The sequence below is a fragment of the Phacochoerus africanus genome, chromosome 2, assembly GCF_016906955.1.
Source record: "Phacochoerus africanus isolate WHEZ1 chromosome 2, ROS_Pafr_v1, whole genome shotgun sequence".
NCBI lineage: Eukaryota > Metazoa > Chordata > Mammalia > Artiodactyla > Suidae > Phacochoerus > Phacochoerus africanus.
In genome coordinates, this window is record NC_062545.1 from 131,016,082 (window position 1) to 131,033,758 (window position 17,677).

The following is a 17,677-nucleotide window of genomic DNA, read 5'->3' on the forward strand; positions in this document are numbered from 1 at the left end:
GACTGCCATGCGCCAGAATTATGGAAATGACAAGCAGATAGTTGGAGATGTGAAATTGGAGCTTAGGAAAAAAAACACAATGAGATTAGGGATGTTGTTGTGGAAGAAAAATCACTGAACTGATTGATGGATGAAACTACAGAAATGATAAGTTTTTGTTTTATTTTGTTTTTGTCTTTTTAGGGCCACATCTGTGGCACATGGAGGTTCCCATACTAGGGGTCTGATTGAAACTGCAGCTGCCAGCCTACGCCACAGTCACAGCAACACCAGATCTGAGCTGCGTCTGCAACCTACACCACAGCTCATGGCAACGCCAGATCCTCACCCCACTGAGTGAGATCAGGGATTGAACCTGCAACCTCATGGTTTCTAGTCGGATTCGTTTCCGCTGCACCATGGCAGGAACTCCAGAAATGATAAGTTTTTTCAGAGTATTACTAGTGGGCTATGAATGGCTATAGCACTTTTGTGCTCTAGTTTATCTATTTAGGAGCACAAGTATTTTTATTGGTGTTGTTAATTTAGTCAAGTAACTCTTGTAAATGTATTTTCTTATGACAAAACCTTCTGGACTCTTGACAGGTTCCTGGTCTTCGTAGAATTTTTAGAGAAACTACCTTTTGTGAGTTAGACTAGAATGCTCTACTCTAGAGTCTAATACTGTTAGAGTCTTGAATACTATTACTTGGAGTCTTTATCTGATGCTGTTAATTTTTTTAAAATGGCAAATCCGAAACTGTATTTGTATCATAGGCAATCTATTTGTTATCTTTTAAATATCTTACGTGTAAAAAGTAAGTTAAATGTTTGGTATTTTCTTCATTTTTTTCAGACAGAAGAAGTGGAGACATACTTAGAAAATCTTAAGGAAAAAAAAGGCTTGTCTGGGAAATATCAAACATCATCAAAATTGTTCCAGAACGGCAGTGAACTCTTTAAAGCACAGGTAATGTGTGATAGTAGTCAAAGGGAAGTAGAAGAGGTGAAAATGTGATGTTGGTGTTTTGGAAGCCATCTGTTTCCCATTCCTCAATTCCTTCTTCTGGCAGAAATAAGTTAGAAGTGTGTTCTGATAGGTACATAGTCAGCCACTTAAATATTAATCTCATCGAAGAGAGGATGTACTTTCCTTTGTGTTTAAAAAGCAAACCCCCAATTTTTTAAAAGTATAGTAAAATACTCTTAACATAAAATTTACCATTTTAAATATTTTTAAGTGTCTTTTACGTTCAGTCCTATTCAGTGACTTTTACGTTCATGCATATTGTTGTGCAACTGTCACCATTGGCATCTCCAAAACTTTTTCATCACCTGCAGCTGATATTTCACAACCATTAAATAATAACCCTCAGTCCCGCCCTCACCTCCACTTCCCTGGTAACAACAATTCTGTATCCTTTCTCTGTGAATTTGGCTGTTCTAGTAAAATCATATAATATTTTTTGGCTTCTTTAACAGAGTGTTTTCAAGGTTCATGTATATAGCATGTATCAAAAATACATCCCTTTTTGAGGCTAAATAATATCCCATTGTAAGTAGGTATATACCAGATTTTCTTTATTGAACCTTTAATCAGCTTAAAAATTTTTTTTTTTGCTTTTTAGGGCCATACCTGCAGCATATGAAAGGTCCCAGGCTAGGGTTTGAATCAGAGCTGCAGCTGCCAGCCTATGCCATAGGCATAGCAATGTGTACCAGAGCTCAACGGCATCACTAGATGTTAACCCACTGAGCAAGGCCAGGGATTGAACCCACGTCCTCATGAATACTAGTTGGATTTGTTATTGCTGAGCTGCAACGGGAACTCCTGAAACCCCTGATTTGTAATTCTCTTGTCATCTCACTTCATTAACATGTCCCAGAAAAATCAGCACTTTTAGAATTTACTGAGGTAGACCTGAAATCAAAGGGTTGATTTTTATATCTTTTTTTTGAATAAAGGGAAAGAGGTGAATAATATATATTTAATTTAATTTATTTATTATTACCATTTTTTTTTTTTTTTTACTTTTTAGGTCCGTACCTGCAGCATATAGAGGTTTCCAGGCTAGGGGTCTAATCAGAGCTACAGCTGCCGGCCTACGCCACAGCCACAGCAACTTGGGATCCGAGCCACGTCTGCAGCCTACATCACAGTTCATGGCAATGACAGATACTTAACTTGCTGGGCGAGGCCAGGGATTGAACCTGTAGCCTCATGGTTCCTAGTCAGATTTGTTTCCACTGCACCATGATGGGAACTCCAATATTATGTATTTTAATGCTTTCATGTATGTAATCCTATAAATGGGGTTTATATGATTACAAGGGACTTATATAAAATTCTCTTTTCTTAGGAGCAGGATCTGACCCCAAAATTTTGATAGAAAAACTTACATATTTATAGGTGTTGAAAAAAATTAACTTTAACTGTAGCCTTTGCTTTGTTTTTATTGCATTAAAATACTGCTTCAGAATGTTTAGCAGCTTGCCTTGAAGAGGCAAGGATTTTGTGGAAAACTAAGTTTTCTGTCTAGTTTGTAGAAGTAAAGTTTATTGATAAGAAAGCTTTAATTTAATAGTTATGTAATAAACAGATGAAATAATTGATATTTGAACTACAAGGATTGAGTTCTTATTATAACATAGATTTTATGGACTTGGAAGAAAAAGAAAATACCTTTAAAATAGTAGAAGAATGGTGGAAAAAGATAGCTAGGCATGATGTGGGGTTGAATAGGGGGTTTTTGGTAGGTTTTCCAAAATTATCTCCCAAGCTAGGAGGATTGGTTGGCCTTTCTTGGATTTGATTGTGGAAAGTGTCCTGTTGTATGCATACTGTTGCCCAGGGCTTAGTACTTTTAGATCTGCTATAATCTTTCCAGGGTTTTGGTATAAATCTGTATTCATAAGGTCTCCTCCCCTCCAGTGTAATGTAATAGAGTTGAAACGCACGCCCTAATTCCTCAGGAGGAATAATGCTTTATGTGCTGATAACTGGTAAGAAAGGTAACTAGTATGGGCATGGGGTGTGTATTGAAAAGAGCAGTGGGCTCCAGGGGTTGGAATCTTAGGATCAGATCTCATTTCTTCATCTAGAGCTTTATAGCTTTGAGCCCCATTTTACTACTCTGTAGAAAGAAAGGGAACTATAGGAGTTCCCGTTGTGGTGCAGTGGTTAACGAATCCGACTAGGAACCATTGAGGTTGCAGGTTAGATCCCTGGCCTTGCTCAGTGGGTTAAGGATCCGGCGTTGCCATGAGCTGTGGTGTAGGTTGCAGACGCAGCTTGGATCCCGAGTTGCTGTGGCTCTGGTGTAGGCTGGTAGCTACAGCTCTGATTAGACCCCTAGCCTGGGAATCTCCATATGCCGAGGGAGCGGCCCTAGAAAAAGGCAAAAAGACAAAAAAAAAAGGGGGAGCTATAACATCCCTTTAGTCTTTATCCAGAGCATGTATCTTCTCTCTAGGGTTTTGTCATTCTTAAATATGTATGATCTTATGGAGAAGTCGAGTGGCCAGTTTGATTTGACATTTTTTAGTTCCCAGCAGGGTTTTATTCGCTTGTTTGTGGTTAATTGGAAGGAAGTATTTTATCTGTTAATGCCATGTTATTAGGTTTATTTATTTATTTATTTATTTTTGTCTTTTTGCTATTTCTTTGGGCCACTCCCGTGGCATATGGAGGTTCCCAGGCTAGGGGTCGAATAGGAGCTGTAGCCACTGGCCTACGCCAGAGCCACAGCAACACAGGATCCGAGCCGCATCTGCAACCTACACCACAGCTCACGGCAATGCCGGATCGTTAACCCACTGAGCAAGGGCAGGGATCGAACCCGCAACCTCATGGTTCCTAGTCGGATTCGTTAACCACTGCGCCATGACGGGAACTCCCTTGGTTTATTGTTATAATAAATATGTTTTGCTTTAACCATTTCTGTGGATTTTGAGCTGTGCTTTTCTTTTACTATTATACATCTTGAATTTTTGTTTTGTATTTCTTTCATAGAGCTTTTCTGGGGAATTCATACATCGATTGCCTCTCTTAGGAGAAAAACAGGAGGTAATTGTTTTTCTTGTTATTTATTTCTGAGTAAAGTCGAAATTCTGAATTAATTTTCTTTTTTCTTCTTTTTTTTATTTCATTTTTTTTGTTTAAAGTCTAAGGAGAATGGAACAAATCTTACTGTTACTGGAGACAAAACTGTAAGTGTGGTAGGGAATTTAAGGCATTTCAGTTTTCTTAATATTTCTGTATTTTGAATTCTTATGCTGACATTTAAAAAAAGAAACTTAGGAATGGAAGCTCTGCACCAAAATGTTAAATAATAGTTATCTCTGGATGATATTTTGAGTGATTTTTATTTTTTCTTTGTGTTTTTGTATTTTCCATGTTTGCTACAGTCTATATTGTTTTGTAGTTATTGCTTTATAAATATTACTTATAAACAGAAACTTTCAAGAAATAACCTTAAACTCTTATTTAAAATTATCTTATAGAATGTCTTTGGAAGAGTTTGGAAGATTGAAATAAGGTTTAGGACTATAAATATGCTCTAAGTTTTCATAAATCATTTTCTGTTTTGGCTGTACTTGCAGTATATGAAAGTCCTGGGCCAGGGATTGACCTATGCCACGGCTGCAGCAGTGCTGGATCCTTTACCCACTGCGCTGATTGAATGCTTGCTGCTGCAGAGACAACGCTGTATCTTTTACTTGCTGTGCCACAGTGGAACTCCTGTGTAATTCACTTTCTAATTCACAGTAACTAATTCTTTGAAACTTTGCCAGTTAAAAATGTAGAGGAAGGAGTTCCCATCGTGGCTCAGTGGAAACAAATCTGACTAGTATCCATCAGGACATGTGTTCATTCCCTAGCCTCATTTGGTGGGTTAAGGATCAGGTGTTGTCATGAGCTATGGTGTAGGTCGTAGACCCAGTTCTGATCTGGTGTTGCTGTGGTTGTGGTGTGGGCTGGTGGCTACAGCTCTGATTTGACCTGTAGCCTGGGAATTTCCATATGCTGCAGGTACAGCCCTAAAAAGACAAAAAAAAGTACATAGAGGAAAACAAGATAGTTATCACTGTTAGGTCATACCTTAACAAGACTGGTTGAAGTTTTAAATTTTATAACAACTTCATTAAAACATACATACCTCAGAATTTACTGGGGGTTTTTTTTGTCTTTTTTTTTTCCCCCCAGGGCTGCTCTCGCGTCATATGGAGGTTCCCAGGCTAGGGGTCTAATTGGAGCTGTAGCTGCCAGCCTACACCACAGCCACAGCAACTCGGGATCTGAGCTGTATGTGTGACCTACACCACAGCTCACGGCAATGCTGAATCCTTAACCCACTGAACGAGGCCAGGGATCGAACCCGAAACCTCATGGATCCTAATTGGCTTTGTTAACTGCTAAGCCACAATGAGAACTCCAGAATTTACTGTTGTAAAACGTACAATTAAGAAGTTTTTAATATATTCACAAGTTGTGAAGCCATCAATCACTGTCTAATTCCAGAACATCTTCATCACACCAAAAAGTAATCACCTAGTCATTTGCAGTTACTTCCCATTCCACTGTTCCCCTAGGCAACAACTTATTATCTGTCTATAGATTCACCTCTTCTATTCATTTTGTACAAATGGAATCACACAGTTTATGGTCTGTGTCTGGCTTTTTTCACAATATAAAACTCTGCTTAGGAGTTCCCGTCGTGGCGCAGTGGTTAACGAATCCGACTGGGAACCATGAGGTTGCGGGTTCGATCCCTGCCCTTGCTCAGTGGGTTAAGGATCTGGCGTTGCCGTGAGCTGTGGTGTAGGTTGCAGACGCGGCTCGGATCCTGTGTTGCTGTGGCTCTGGCACAGGCCAGTGGCCCCAGCTCCTATTCGACCCCTAGCCTGGGAACCTCCATATGCCTCGGGAGCGGCCCAAGAAATAGCAAAAAGACAAAACAAACAAACAAACAAACAAAACTCTGCTTAAGTTTTACTTCTTTGTTTTATAATGATTTTTATTTTTTCCATTAGAGCTGGTTTACAGTGTTCTGTCAGTTTTCTACTGTACAGCAAGGTGACCCAGTTACACATACATGTATACATTTTTTTCCTCATATTATCATGCTCCATCATAAGTGACTAGATTCAGTTCCCAGTGCTGTACAGAGCATCTCATTGCTTATCCATTCCAAAGGCAACAGTTTGCATCTATTGATTCTAAATTCCCAGTTCATCCCTCTCCATCCCCCTCCCTCTTGGCAACCACAAGTCTGTTCTCCATGTCCATGATTTTCTTTCCTGTAGAAGGGTTCATTTGTGGCATGTATTAGATTCCAGATATAAGTGATATCATACAGTATTTGTCTTTCTCTTTCTGACTTTCTTCACTAAGTATGAGAGTCTCCAGTTCCATTCCTATTGCTGCAAATGGCATTATTTTGTTCTTTTTTATGGCTGAGTAGTATTCCATTGTGTATATATACCACATCTTATCCATTCATCTGTTGATGGACTTTTAGGTTGTTTCCATGTCTTGGCTATTGTGAATAGTGCTGTAATGGACATGCGGGTGCATGTGTCTTTTTTAAGGAAAGTTTTGTCTGGATATATGCCCAGGAGTGGGATTGCTGGGTCATGTGGTAGTTCTATGTATAGTTTTTTTTTTTTTTTTTTTTGTCTTTTGTCTTTTGTCTTTTTTGTTGTTGTTGTTGTTGCTATTTCTTGGGCGGCTCCCGCGGCATATGGAGGTTCCCAGGCTAGGGGTTGAATCGGAGCTGTAGCCACCGGCCTACGCCAGAGCCACAGCAACTCGGGATCCGAGCCGTGTCTGCAACCTACACCACACCTCCGGCAACGCCGGATCGTTAACCCACTGAGCAAGGGCAGGGACCGAACCCGCAACCTCATGGTTCCTAGTCGGATTCGTTAACCACTGCGCCACGACGGGAACTCCATATGTATAGTTTTTAAGGTACCTCCATACTGTTTTCCATAGTGGTTGCAAAAGTTTTACTTTTTTTTTTGTCTTTTGTCTTTTTAGGGCTGTACCCACGGCATATGGAGGTTCCCAGGCTAGGGAACCCTAACCGGAGCTGTAGCCACCGGCCTACGCCAAAGCCACAGCAATGTGGGATCTGAGCCGTGTCTGTGACCCACACCACAGCTCACGGCAATGTCAGATCCTCAACACACTGAGTGAGGCCAGGGATCGAACCTGCAACCTTATGGTTCCTAGTCGGATTTGTCAACCACTGAGCCACAGTGGGAACTCCAAGTTTTACTTCTTGAACAGAGCCTTAAGGTTGGTCAGGGCTGAGCAATTAGGGCCTTCTCAGGTCTCTCTTGGGCACAGTGCATTGTCCTGCATGTCTTATGGCCTTTTAGATTTCCAGGAATATTTTGGAGCTTTTCAAAACTCTTATGGGCATCTCATTTCCAGTTTTTCCTTTTAAGGTTTTATTCAGCCTCTTGATGGTCTCACCTGGTAATGTCACTTCAGGCAGCTCTGCTCTTTCACAGTTGCTACTGAGTGTTTTTGACAATGCTTTGAGTACAGAGTCCTTCCCACTGAATGAGCTATGAGTTAGGTCATGTAAAAGATAAGACCTGGCACCAGTAAAGATCCTCAGCATAACCAGTCATTAGAGAATCACACATCAAAACTGCAACTCCGACTGGTCTAGAATGGCCAGTCTACAAATAACAAATGCTGGAGAAGGTGAGGAGAAATAGGAACTCTCCTACACTGTTGGTTGGAATGTAAGTTGGCACAGCTACTATGGAGGTTCCTCAAAAGACTCAAAATGAAGTTGCCATATGATCCAGCGATCACTCCTGGGCATATATTTGGACAAAACTGTAATTCAAAAAGAAATGGGCATCCCTGTGTTTATAGCAACACTGCTCACAATAGCCAAGACATGGAAACATCCTAAATGCCTATTGACAGATGAATGGATAAAGAAAATGTATAGGAGTTCCTGTTGTGGCTCAGCAGGTTAAGAACCTGAATAGTATCCATAAGGATGTAGGTTCAATCCTTGGCCTCACTCAATGGGTTAAAGGTCAAATGTTGCTGTGAGCTGTGGTGTAGGTGGCAGACACGGCACAGATCCTATGTTGCTGTAGCTGTGGTGTAGGCCAGCAGCTGCAGCTCCGATTTGACCCCTAGTCTGGGAACTTCCATAGGCTGCAGATGTGACCCTAAAAACTAACACACACAAACACACACACACACACACACACATACACACACACTGGACTACTCAGCCATAAAAAAGAATGAAAAATGCTATTTGTAGCAACTGCATAGGCTGCAGATGTGACCCTAAAAACTAACACACACACACACACACACACACACACACACACACACATTGGAATACTCAGCCATAAAAAAGAATGAAGAATGCTATTTGTAGCAACATGGAACTTCTATAGGCTGCAGATGTGACCCTAAAAACTCACACACACACACACACACACACACACATACACACACACTGGAATACTCAGCCATAAAAAAGAATGAAGAATGTTATTTGTAGCAACATGGATGGACCTAGAGATTATCATACTATGTGAAGTAAGTCAGAAAGAGAAAGACAAATACCATATATATCACTTATATGTGGGATATAAAATATGGCACAAATGAACTTATCTGTGAAACAGAAACAGACTCAGAACAGATTTGTGGGGGTGGGGTGGGGTGCGGGTGTGGATTGGGAGTTTGGGATTAGGTGATACAAACTATTGTGTATAGTGTGGATGAATAACAAGGTCCTACTGTATAGCACGGGGAACTACTTTCAATATCTTGTGATAAACTATATTGGGAAAGAATATGAAAAATATATGTATAACTCAATCTCTTTGCTATACAGCAGAAACACACTGTAAATAAGCCATACTTCAATAAAAGAAAAAATAAAGATAAGCCCTGAAATTGGAACTTTCAGCATCTACCAAAGACCTCTGGTGAATGGGCTTCAGGGGACCTCCAAACTTTTGTTTTCCAGTGGCTGTCAAACTGCTTACCCCCAACCCCACCCCACAGCTATTACATTTGGGAGAACTTTGTTTTCAGGGAGCTTAGAAAAGGTCTTGGTGAGCAAAACACTACAAACTTGCTTTTCTTATGCTGAGATTCTGGTGTTTTTCTTGAGGAAATACTTCCAGGATGGGTTGCAAGTCTTTAATTTCCAGAGTTCCAAAGACGTTGATTTTGAAGGTTTTTGCCTGAGTTTTTGTTGCATTTACAGGTGAATATACTTTCAGAGGTCCTTATTCTGCCATTCTGGAAGTGAACCTACTCTTCATGCCCTAATTATAGTTGTACAGAATTTTAACCTAAAAATATGTTAGGCATGGCAGGCTTCATTAATTTTTTTTTAAACAATATCCATTGTGTTTTTTCTTATTATCAGAGATTTAGAAAACAAATACGTAAATGAAGGGAAGAAAGTAAACATCTAATGCTGCCACACACTGATAGACTATAAACATATTTATCTTCTAGTCTTTTGTCTGTATTCAAGTTTATTTTTACTTAAAAATGGGAATCTTGGAGTACTCATTGTGGCTCAGCAGGTTAAGAACTGTTAAGAAGCAGGTTATTGTTTTAATGAGCAAAACTGAAGGACTCAACCATGTTTTCAGGCACGTTCTGGAACAAAATTTTCATATCGTGGTTTTTTGTTTTGTTTTGTTTGCATTTTTATGGCTACACCTGCGGCATATGGCAGTTCCCAGGCTAGGGGTCCTATACCACAGCCACAGCCGCAGCAACACTGGATCTTTTCTGCATCTGCGACCTACACCACAGCTCATGGCAACGCCAGATTTTTAACCCACTGAGTGAGGCCAGGGATTGAACCTGCAACATCATGGTTCCTAGTTGGATTCATTACCGCTGCACCACGACGGGAACTCCCATATTGTGTTTTTAATCTATGTTCTTAATTCTCAAGACTGGAAGATTTGATGACTTTTTTCCTTTCTAGGTAATGCATGATCCATTGAAAACTTGGCAAGATGCACCATACATTTTTATTGTACATGTTGGCATTTCATCCTCTAAGGAATCATCAAAAGAAAATTCCCCAAGTAGTCTTTTTACCAGTAAGTACATTTCATTTCTTTTTATTGTTTGTATTTTCTGTTGCATCACATGGTGGGTAGTGACCCATCAGAATTTAAAGGAGGTGATTTAGAGGAGGGAATAATTAATTATAAATGTTATGACGTAGAAAAATTGAGAGAGAAAAATTAACATTTTTCTACAACCATTATGTATGCGATACAGTCTTAGGCATTTCATATATGCTTTCTTATTATGTATTACAGATACTTTATTTCATCCTCTTTCATTTGATTCTCCTTTTAAAATTTTTAATTAGTATCATGTTCTCAGTATTCTAAGCTAAACTTTTTAAAACTTGATTGCCAAGTCAGAACTTGGAAATTTTTAAATTAATTGACTTGGATAATTTTTTAATGTCTTAATTTTTATTAATGTGCTTCTTTCCACTCTTGCTAGCCAGTCAGGGAGTCATTACCTCTTACCTAGAATTTTATAGTAAGTTACTAATTGGTCTTATTTTCTGTAGTTTTTGTTTCTTCTTTCTCCTCCTTAGCTTTCTTTCCTTCTGTTTTCTCAAGTAGATACTGAATAGAAACATTGATAATGGTCATCCTTACCTTACTCCTTACTTTATTGGCAGTATTGTCATACTTCACCATTAAGTATGATGTTTACTATAGATTTTTCATTTTTTTTTTCCCGTGGCACGTGTAAGTTCCTAGGCCAGGAATTGAACCCATGCCACAGCAGTGACAACACCGGATCCTTAACACATTGAGCCACCGGGAGAGTCCAAAACACTCTTCTTTTTGATTCAGGATGTTTCTTTCTAGTCTTGGTTTACTAAGTGTTTTTTGTTTTTTGTCTTTTTGCTGTTTCTTTGGGCCGCTCTCGCGGCATATGGAGCTTCCCAGGCTAGGGGTCGAATCGGAGCTGTAGCCACTGGCCTACGCCAGAGCCACAGCAACTCGGGATCCGAGCCGCGTCTGCAATCTACACCATAGCTCACGGCAACGCGGGATTGTTAACCCACTGAGCAAGGGCAGGGACCGAACCCGCAACCTTATGGTTCCTAGTCGGATTCGTTAACTACTGCGCCACGACGGGAACTCCTTAACTGGTTTTCTAATGTTAAACTGTTCTTGAATTTCCGAGATGCCCCTGTTTGGCCTTGACAGACAGACAAACACACGCACACGCATGCATGTACGCGTGTGTCTGGGTTCTATGGTCTAGAATTTTTTTGTCTTTGTTCAGAGTAAGATCAGCCTATGGTTTTCATTTCTTGAATATCTTCTATGGGTTTTGACATTAAGGTTATTCTTTTCTCATACAGTGAATTGGAGAATGTCCCCTATTTTTATATTTTGTTTAACATTTTTTGTAAGGATAGGATTATCCATTCCTTGAATGTTTGCTAGAACTCACTTATGGTAGTGTTTTGTCCTGATGATCCTTTTTTCCCCCAACAAAAATTTTGAACAGTGATTCATTTTTTAAATAATTTTTCTATTTTTCCTTGAATAAGATTTTATTCCCCTCTGAGAAATTATCTGTCTCATCTAATATTTCGTTTGTTGGCATAAAGTTAATAATGCTATTTCTTTACAAAAAAAAACACCCTTATTTCATTCTTATTACTGCTTTTGTGCCTTCTTTTTCACTTTTTAAACCTTTTTAGAATTCTATTTTACTATATTTTTATCCCCATGAATCAGCTTTTGGTTTTGTTAATTTTCCTGTTTCATTAATTTCTACTTTTATCTTTATTCTTTATTTTATTTGGCTTAATTTTGAACTTCTGCTGTTTTTGGATTCTTGTATTAAATGTTTAATTCCCAATCCAGAGATGGGTCTTATTCTCCATAGTAATATGGGATGTAGCAGATCTAGGAAGACCAGAGGTGATCTGGCAGTTTCTGGACCCAAGGCTTATGTATATCCTCCTGCATCTAGCCCTGTGGCTTTCTAATGAGTAACATTCTCAAGTAGCAGTTGCCAGCATTTACTTTGAACCTTTCTTTGAAAAGAATGGAGGAGAAACCTTGCTGTACTCCACTTCAGCCTCTTCATGCATCAAATCTGGCCCTGGTCCCCCTTTATCTTACAAACCTACTAGTTTCAGTGATCTCACAAGGAGCTGCATGCCCAGCTACTATAGCCTTCTTTGGGGCCCAGAGTCCAGCATGACCATAGATTCAGCCTCATGCACTACTATATTCTGAGTTTTTGTTCAGTTTGATATATAGAGATGTTTATCTTGTTTTCCAGCTCATGTCCTTTGTGTTTCCTCTCTCTTTTTGTTTTATTTATCTGTTTGTAACTAAGAAGATGGTTCTTAAAACTTAACTACACCTTGTGAAAGTCCTAAAATCCTCTCTCTAAAACAGTTTTATCTTTTTACCTTCATTAAAATCTTTGATGTCTTCCTGTTGCCTATAAAATATCCAGTTCTACAGCAAGGCTTATAAAACTCTACAAAATTATCAGTTTACCTTTTATTGCCTTGTGTCAAAATGCTCTTAGGTGGTAGTGTGTGCAGTCTCAGACTGTATGTCCTTTAAATAGACCACGCAGGAGTTCCATTTGTGGTGCAGCAGAAACCAATCTGACTAGTATCCATCAGGATATGGGTTTGATCCCTGGCCTTGCTCAGTGGGTCAGGGGTCCAGCGTTGCCATGAGCTGTGGTGTAGGTTGCAGACTTGGCTTGGTTCTGGCGTGGCTGTGGTGTAGGCCAGCAGCTGTAGCTCAGATCTGACCCCTAGCTTGGGAACTTCCATATGCTGTGGGTGTGGCCCTAAAAAGCAAAATAAATAAATAGATAGATAGATAGATAGATAGATCATGCATTTTCACACCTGTCTTTGTTCATGTAATATCCTCTATCCAGATGGCTATTTACTTGTGTCTCATGGAAAATACACACATCCTTCTGGATCTGGCTCAGGGGACAGTTCTCTGTTGCTTTCCAGCTCCCTCTCCCCTTGTAGATGGTAATCCACTAGATGGCAGAAAACATCTTGTACATCTTTCCATCTCCTATATTTTCCATAGTATGTGTCACATGGTAAGTGCTTTGTAAATGTTATGTTCTATTGTAGTATAATAGAGTAGGAATTAGCCAACTTTTTTTTTAAAGTATCATATGGTAAATATTCTATTACAGCTCCCCAATTCTGCCGCTATGGTGTAAATATAGCCATACAGTTGACTATTTGTGAGTGGATGTGACTGTTTTCCAATAAAACTTTTATTTATTTATTTTTTGGTGGCATGTAAGGCATGTGGAAGTTCCTGGGTCAGGCAGGGATCAAACCCATGCCACAGCAGTGACAATGCCAGATGCTTAACCCTCTACGCCACAAGAGGACGCCTTCAATAAAACTTTATTTACAAAAAGTGGATGGCCAGATTTGGCCCATGTGCTATATATTTTGTTGACATCTGCAATAGAGTAAACAAACAATGTGACATATAGTCACTGATTATTTTACTTGCTCTTTTATTAAGTTTCGATTACTAACCAGTTTATCTATGAAGTTTTTGTAATTGGTATTGTGGAATGCTCCTTTTCTTCATAAAAATATTGGACATGATTTTCCTTTTTGTCTGGTAAAAATTAGTAGGAAATTTTTGAATGGTTTGTCTCTGGAGTTAGCTGTCGCTTCTCAGATAAATGGGTTTATTTATTAATCATATCTAAAATTCATCCAAATAGTTTTATCAGTTACAATTTAAAATAGTCATAGGTTTACTTCAGTAAGACAAATCTGTCTTTCAGATTCTTTTTTTTTTTAACCTCTTTTTAGAGCTGCATCCAGGGCATATGGAGATTCCCAGGCTAGGGGTCAAATCGGAGCTATAGCTGCTGGCCTATGCCATTGCCATAGCAATGTGGGGTCCGAGCCGCATCTGTGACCTACACCTCACAGCAACGCTGGATCCCTAACCCACTGAGGCCAGAGATCAAACCTGCGTCCTCATGGATACCAGTCAGATTCGTTTCCGCTGAGCCATGACGGGAGCTCCTAAATTCTTGATGTTACTGTCATTTGTTCTGTTTCCTTAAACACTTTGTTGTTATTAATCACCTTTTGAAAACGGTATGTTTCCTATGTTAGGAAAAATGACATAAAATTGAAGTAGGTAAAAAAAAGCAATAGAAAAATAGAGGTGAGAAGAAAGAAAAGACAAAAAAGCAGCAGAATGAAGGAATGAAGTCCTGTACTTATCAAAGCACATTAGTAATGTTACTATAAGGAAAAATATGTATGAAGTGTTTGGAATTGAGAAGAGTTGGGGAATAGTTCATTTGGGCGGCTCAGCAGACTTTGTGGAGGAAATACACTCAGCTTTGTCTTTAAAGGACGAGAGTATAGGAACAAAGAGCTTTTCCACCTAAGACACTGACGAGCAGTGGCATAGGGAGGCTTGTGCAGGACACAATGTGAACTATGAGAACATTTGTAAAGCACTTCATGCAAGTGCTTTACAAATGTAATATTCACCAGGATTGAAATGATTAGAAGCAAATCACCCAATGGAGTTTTCATTAATTTAATCGAACTAATATTAGACAATGGTATTTGTTTAATGTTTGCATCCTTTCATTAATTCTGAGGACTATGTTTTGGCAGTGACTGTTGAAGTGAAAGGTCCCTATGAATACCTCACACTTGAAGACTATCCTCTGATGATTGTAAGTGAACTTTTTTCTTTAACCTGACCATTAAATGAGTTTAACCTTAAAGATTGACCATGTTTTGTGGCAGTATTAAAGACTTGTTCCTGCATATAGTTCAGAAAATATTGCATGTGGTTCTGTGCTTAACTTCTTCCTGGAACGTGATGTTGGGAGTGTCAGTGAACCTCTCTGTGCCTCGTTTTCTCATTGTAAAATGGGGAAGACAATGACTTGTGAAATTTTCGAGTTGGAAACTACCTCAAAGATCATTTCATCTCTCACGTCCTCTGTAGAATCCAAAAATGGGGTACTTCTTAAAACCCTATGGTTTCTAATCCCACTTAGTATAAGTAAATGACGATACTTCCTTCCTCCTTTTCAGTGTGTCTGTGTCCAAGAATATCCTTAATCTATTTTCAGATTTCTTTTGTTTGTGATTAGTTGTTTTTCTTTTTCAGTTTTCCCGCTCTGTTGTTTTTCATTGCTGTCATATATATCCTAACCCTGCCATGCCTTTTTTCCTCTTCAGTGTTATCTTAATTTAAATTATTTTAAACCGTGAGCTAAAAAACTCTTTTAATATAGTAGAGCAGTCACTCTTGATGACAGGTTCTTAGGTAGTCTCCCTCTGCCCGAGAGGGGATAGTTTTTCTATCTAAATTGAACTTCAAAGAAATAAAATAATTTATTTTTAAAATAGAAAGTGTAGTGTGTGTGTGTGTGTGTGTGTGTGTATTTGTAATATGTTCAGACTGCATGTTGACCTAAATTGGCTCTTGGCCCTAATCCTTCTTTTTTTCTTTTACCCACTGGGATGACAGTTTTTTATGGTGATGTGTATTGTATATGTCCTGTTTGGTGTACTGTGGCTGGCATGGTCTGCTTGCTACTGGAGAGATCTCCTGAGAATTCAGTTTTGGATCGGTGCTGTCATCTTCCTGGGAATGCTTGAGAAAGCTGTCTTCTATGCAGAATTTCAGAATATCCGATACAAAGGAGAATCTGGTATGTAATCAAAAAATGTTTGCCAATTCATGAGTGATTAGCAGGTGAGACTTTTTCTAAGGTTAGCAGTCATTAAGTTTTACTTTTAAGTTATTTAATTATTAGAATAATTTAAGCAGAATCACTATGATTGTGACTTTGTTTTTAACCTCTTGACTTGTGGTTTCAATGATTTAAGAGTAATTTTACTGAGGGGGGGAAATGAATTAGGAGTTTGGGATTAACATACACACCACTATCTATAAAATAGATAAACAACAAGGATCTTCTGTATAAAACAGGGAATTACATTCAATGCTTTGTAATAACCTATGATAGAAAAGAATTTGATAAAGAATAGACATAGATAAATATTTGTATGTAACTGAATTACTTTGTTGTATACTTGTAACTTAACACAACATTGTAAATTAACAAAAAGTCAATTTTTTAAAAGTAGTTATTGAAAAAAAAGTAATTTTACTGAAATATATTCACGAAAGTTATAACAGTATTGGCCATTTGGGGACTATTATTATTGAATCTCAATTGCTGTTGATTTTTAGGATACTATTATTATATCCATCCAAGAAAGAAAGTACTGTGAATTTAATTGTAAGATGACATTGATTGTAAGACACATCTTAATTTCAAAGATGTTAAAATGTGAGTGGTACGGGGATTTGTATCTATTTGGTAAAATAGAGTAAAACTAAAAAAGTAGGAGGGTATTTATGGTGTAGTAAGGTGAGTAGGTAATGATAGAAAGTGTTTTGTACAGAAATATTTTGTGATAGCTTTAGTTCTCTCATTAGACCAATTATTATTAATGAATGGTTGCAAGATACACTAATTAGATTTTCCCCTTCTCTTTGAAATGGCTTGAAAATAGTAGATGTGAAAATGAATTGAAAACTCTGTGTGTGTTTTGTGCTTTTCTGTGTATAACTACATTTCACAATTTTTTTAAGTAAGAGGAATATTCCTTAGATGCTATAAAATTTTCAAGTTGGGTGAAGTGTTCTGCTAAAGTTTGAGTGAAGTGGTAAGCAGGTAAATTGAGCACACCTGGATTGCTCTCCACGTGAATAAAATCCTAAGTAATACCAGCTTGTGCTTGTAAACATTGCAGAAGAGGTATTGTTTTTAAGTAGGTCTATTATCAATGCTTATTCTGAAGAGTTTTTGGAATCTACATTCTGGTTCTAGAATTAGCCTTTTCCCAAACCTAGATTACATTCTGCACTCTTTTTCCCTTTCTTCTTAAAGTCCAAGGTGCCCTGATCCTTGCAGAGCTGCTTTCGGCTGTTAAACGCTCACTGGCTCGAACCTTGGTCATCATAGTCAGTCTGGGATATGGCATTGTCAAGTAAGTATTAACTTCCTATATAGAAGAGCAAATTAAAATGTTAATTTAATTGAAACAATGTTGCAGGTTCCCAGTGTAGTTCTGAAAGAGTTGATATAAGATGTAGTTCTAGGAGTTCCTGTCGTGGCTCAGTGGTTAACGAATCCGACTAAGAACCATGAGGTTGTGGGTTCGATCTCTGGACTTGCTCAGTGGGTTAAGGACCCGGTGTTGCCATGAGCTGTGGTGTAGGTTGCAGATGCAGCTCAGATCCCGAGTTGCAGTGGCCCTGGTGTAGGCTGGCAGCAGCAGCTCCAATTCGACCCCCAGCCTGGCAACCTCCATGTGCTGTGGGAGCGGCCCTAGAAAAGGCAAAAAGACAAAAAAAAAAGGTAGTTCTAGTTGTTGTCTTGTGGCACAGTGGGGTTAAGGATCCAGCATTGTCGCTGCTGTGGCTCGGGTTTGGTCCCTGGCCTGGCAACTTCCACATAGGGCATGGAACTTCCACATTGGGTGTGGCCCAAAAGAAAAAAGTAGTTCTGAAATAAAAAGTATCTGAAAGTTTGTAGATTTATAAAAGTTAGACAAATGTT

At 38.8% G+C, this 17,677-nt stretch overlaps 1 protein-coding gene across 3 annotated transcripts in view; it reads left to right on the top strand.

Annotated features, from left to right (window-relative positions):
• TMEM87A (transmembrane protein 87A) overlaps positions 1-17,677 on the top strand; it is a 44,578-nt gene that overhangs the window by 6,910 nt on the left and 19,991 nt on the right. For all 3 annotated transcript variants that reach the window (XM_047766604.1, XM_047766603.1, XM_047766605.1), the window contains exons 4-10: positions 836-949; positions 3,992-4,045; positions 4,144-4,188; positions 9,987-10,104; positions 14,706-14,767; positions 15,574-15,757; positions 17,006-17,105. In XM_047766604.1, the coding sequence (XP_047622560.1) occupies positions 836-949; positions 3,992-4,045; positions 4,144-4,188; positions 9,987-10,104; positions 14,706-14,767; positions 15,574-15,757; positions 17,006-17,105 (677 nt within the window). The remainder of the gene's footprint in view (positions 1-835; positions 950-3,991; positions 4,046-4,143; positions 4,189-9,986; positions 10,105-14,705; positions 14,768-15,573; positions 15,758-17,005; positions 17,106-17,677) is intronic.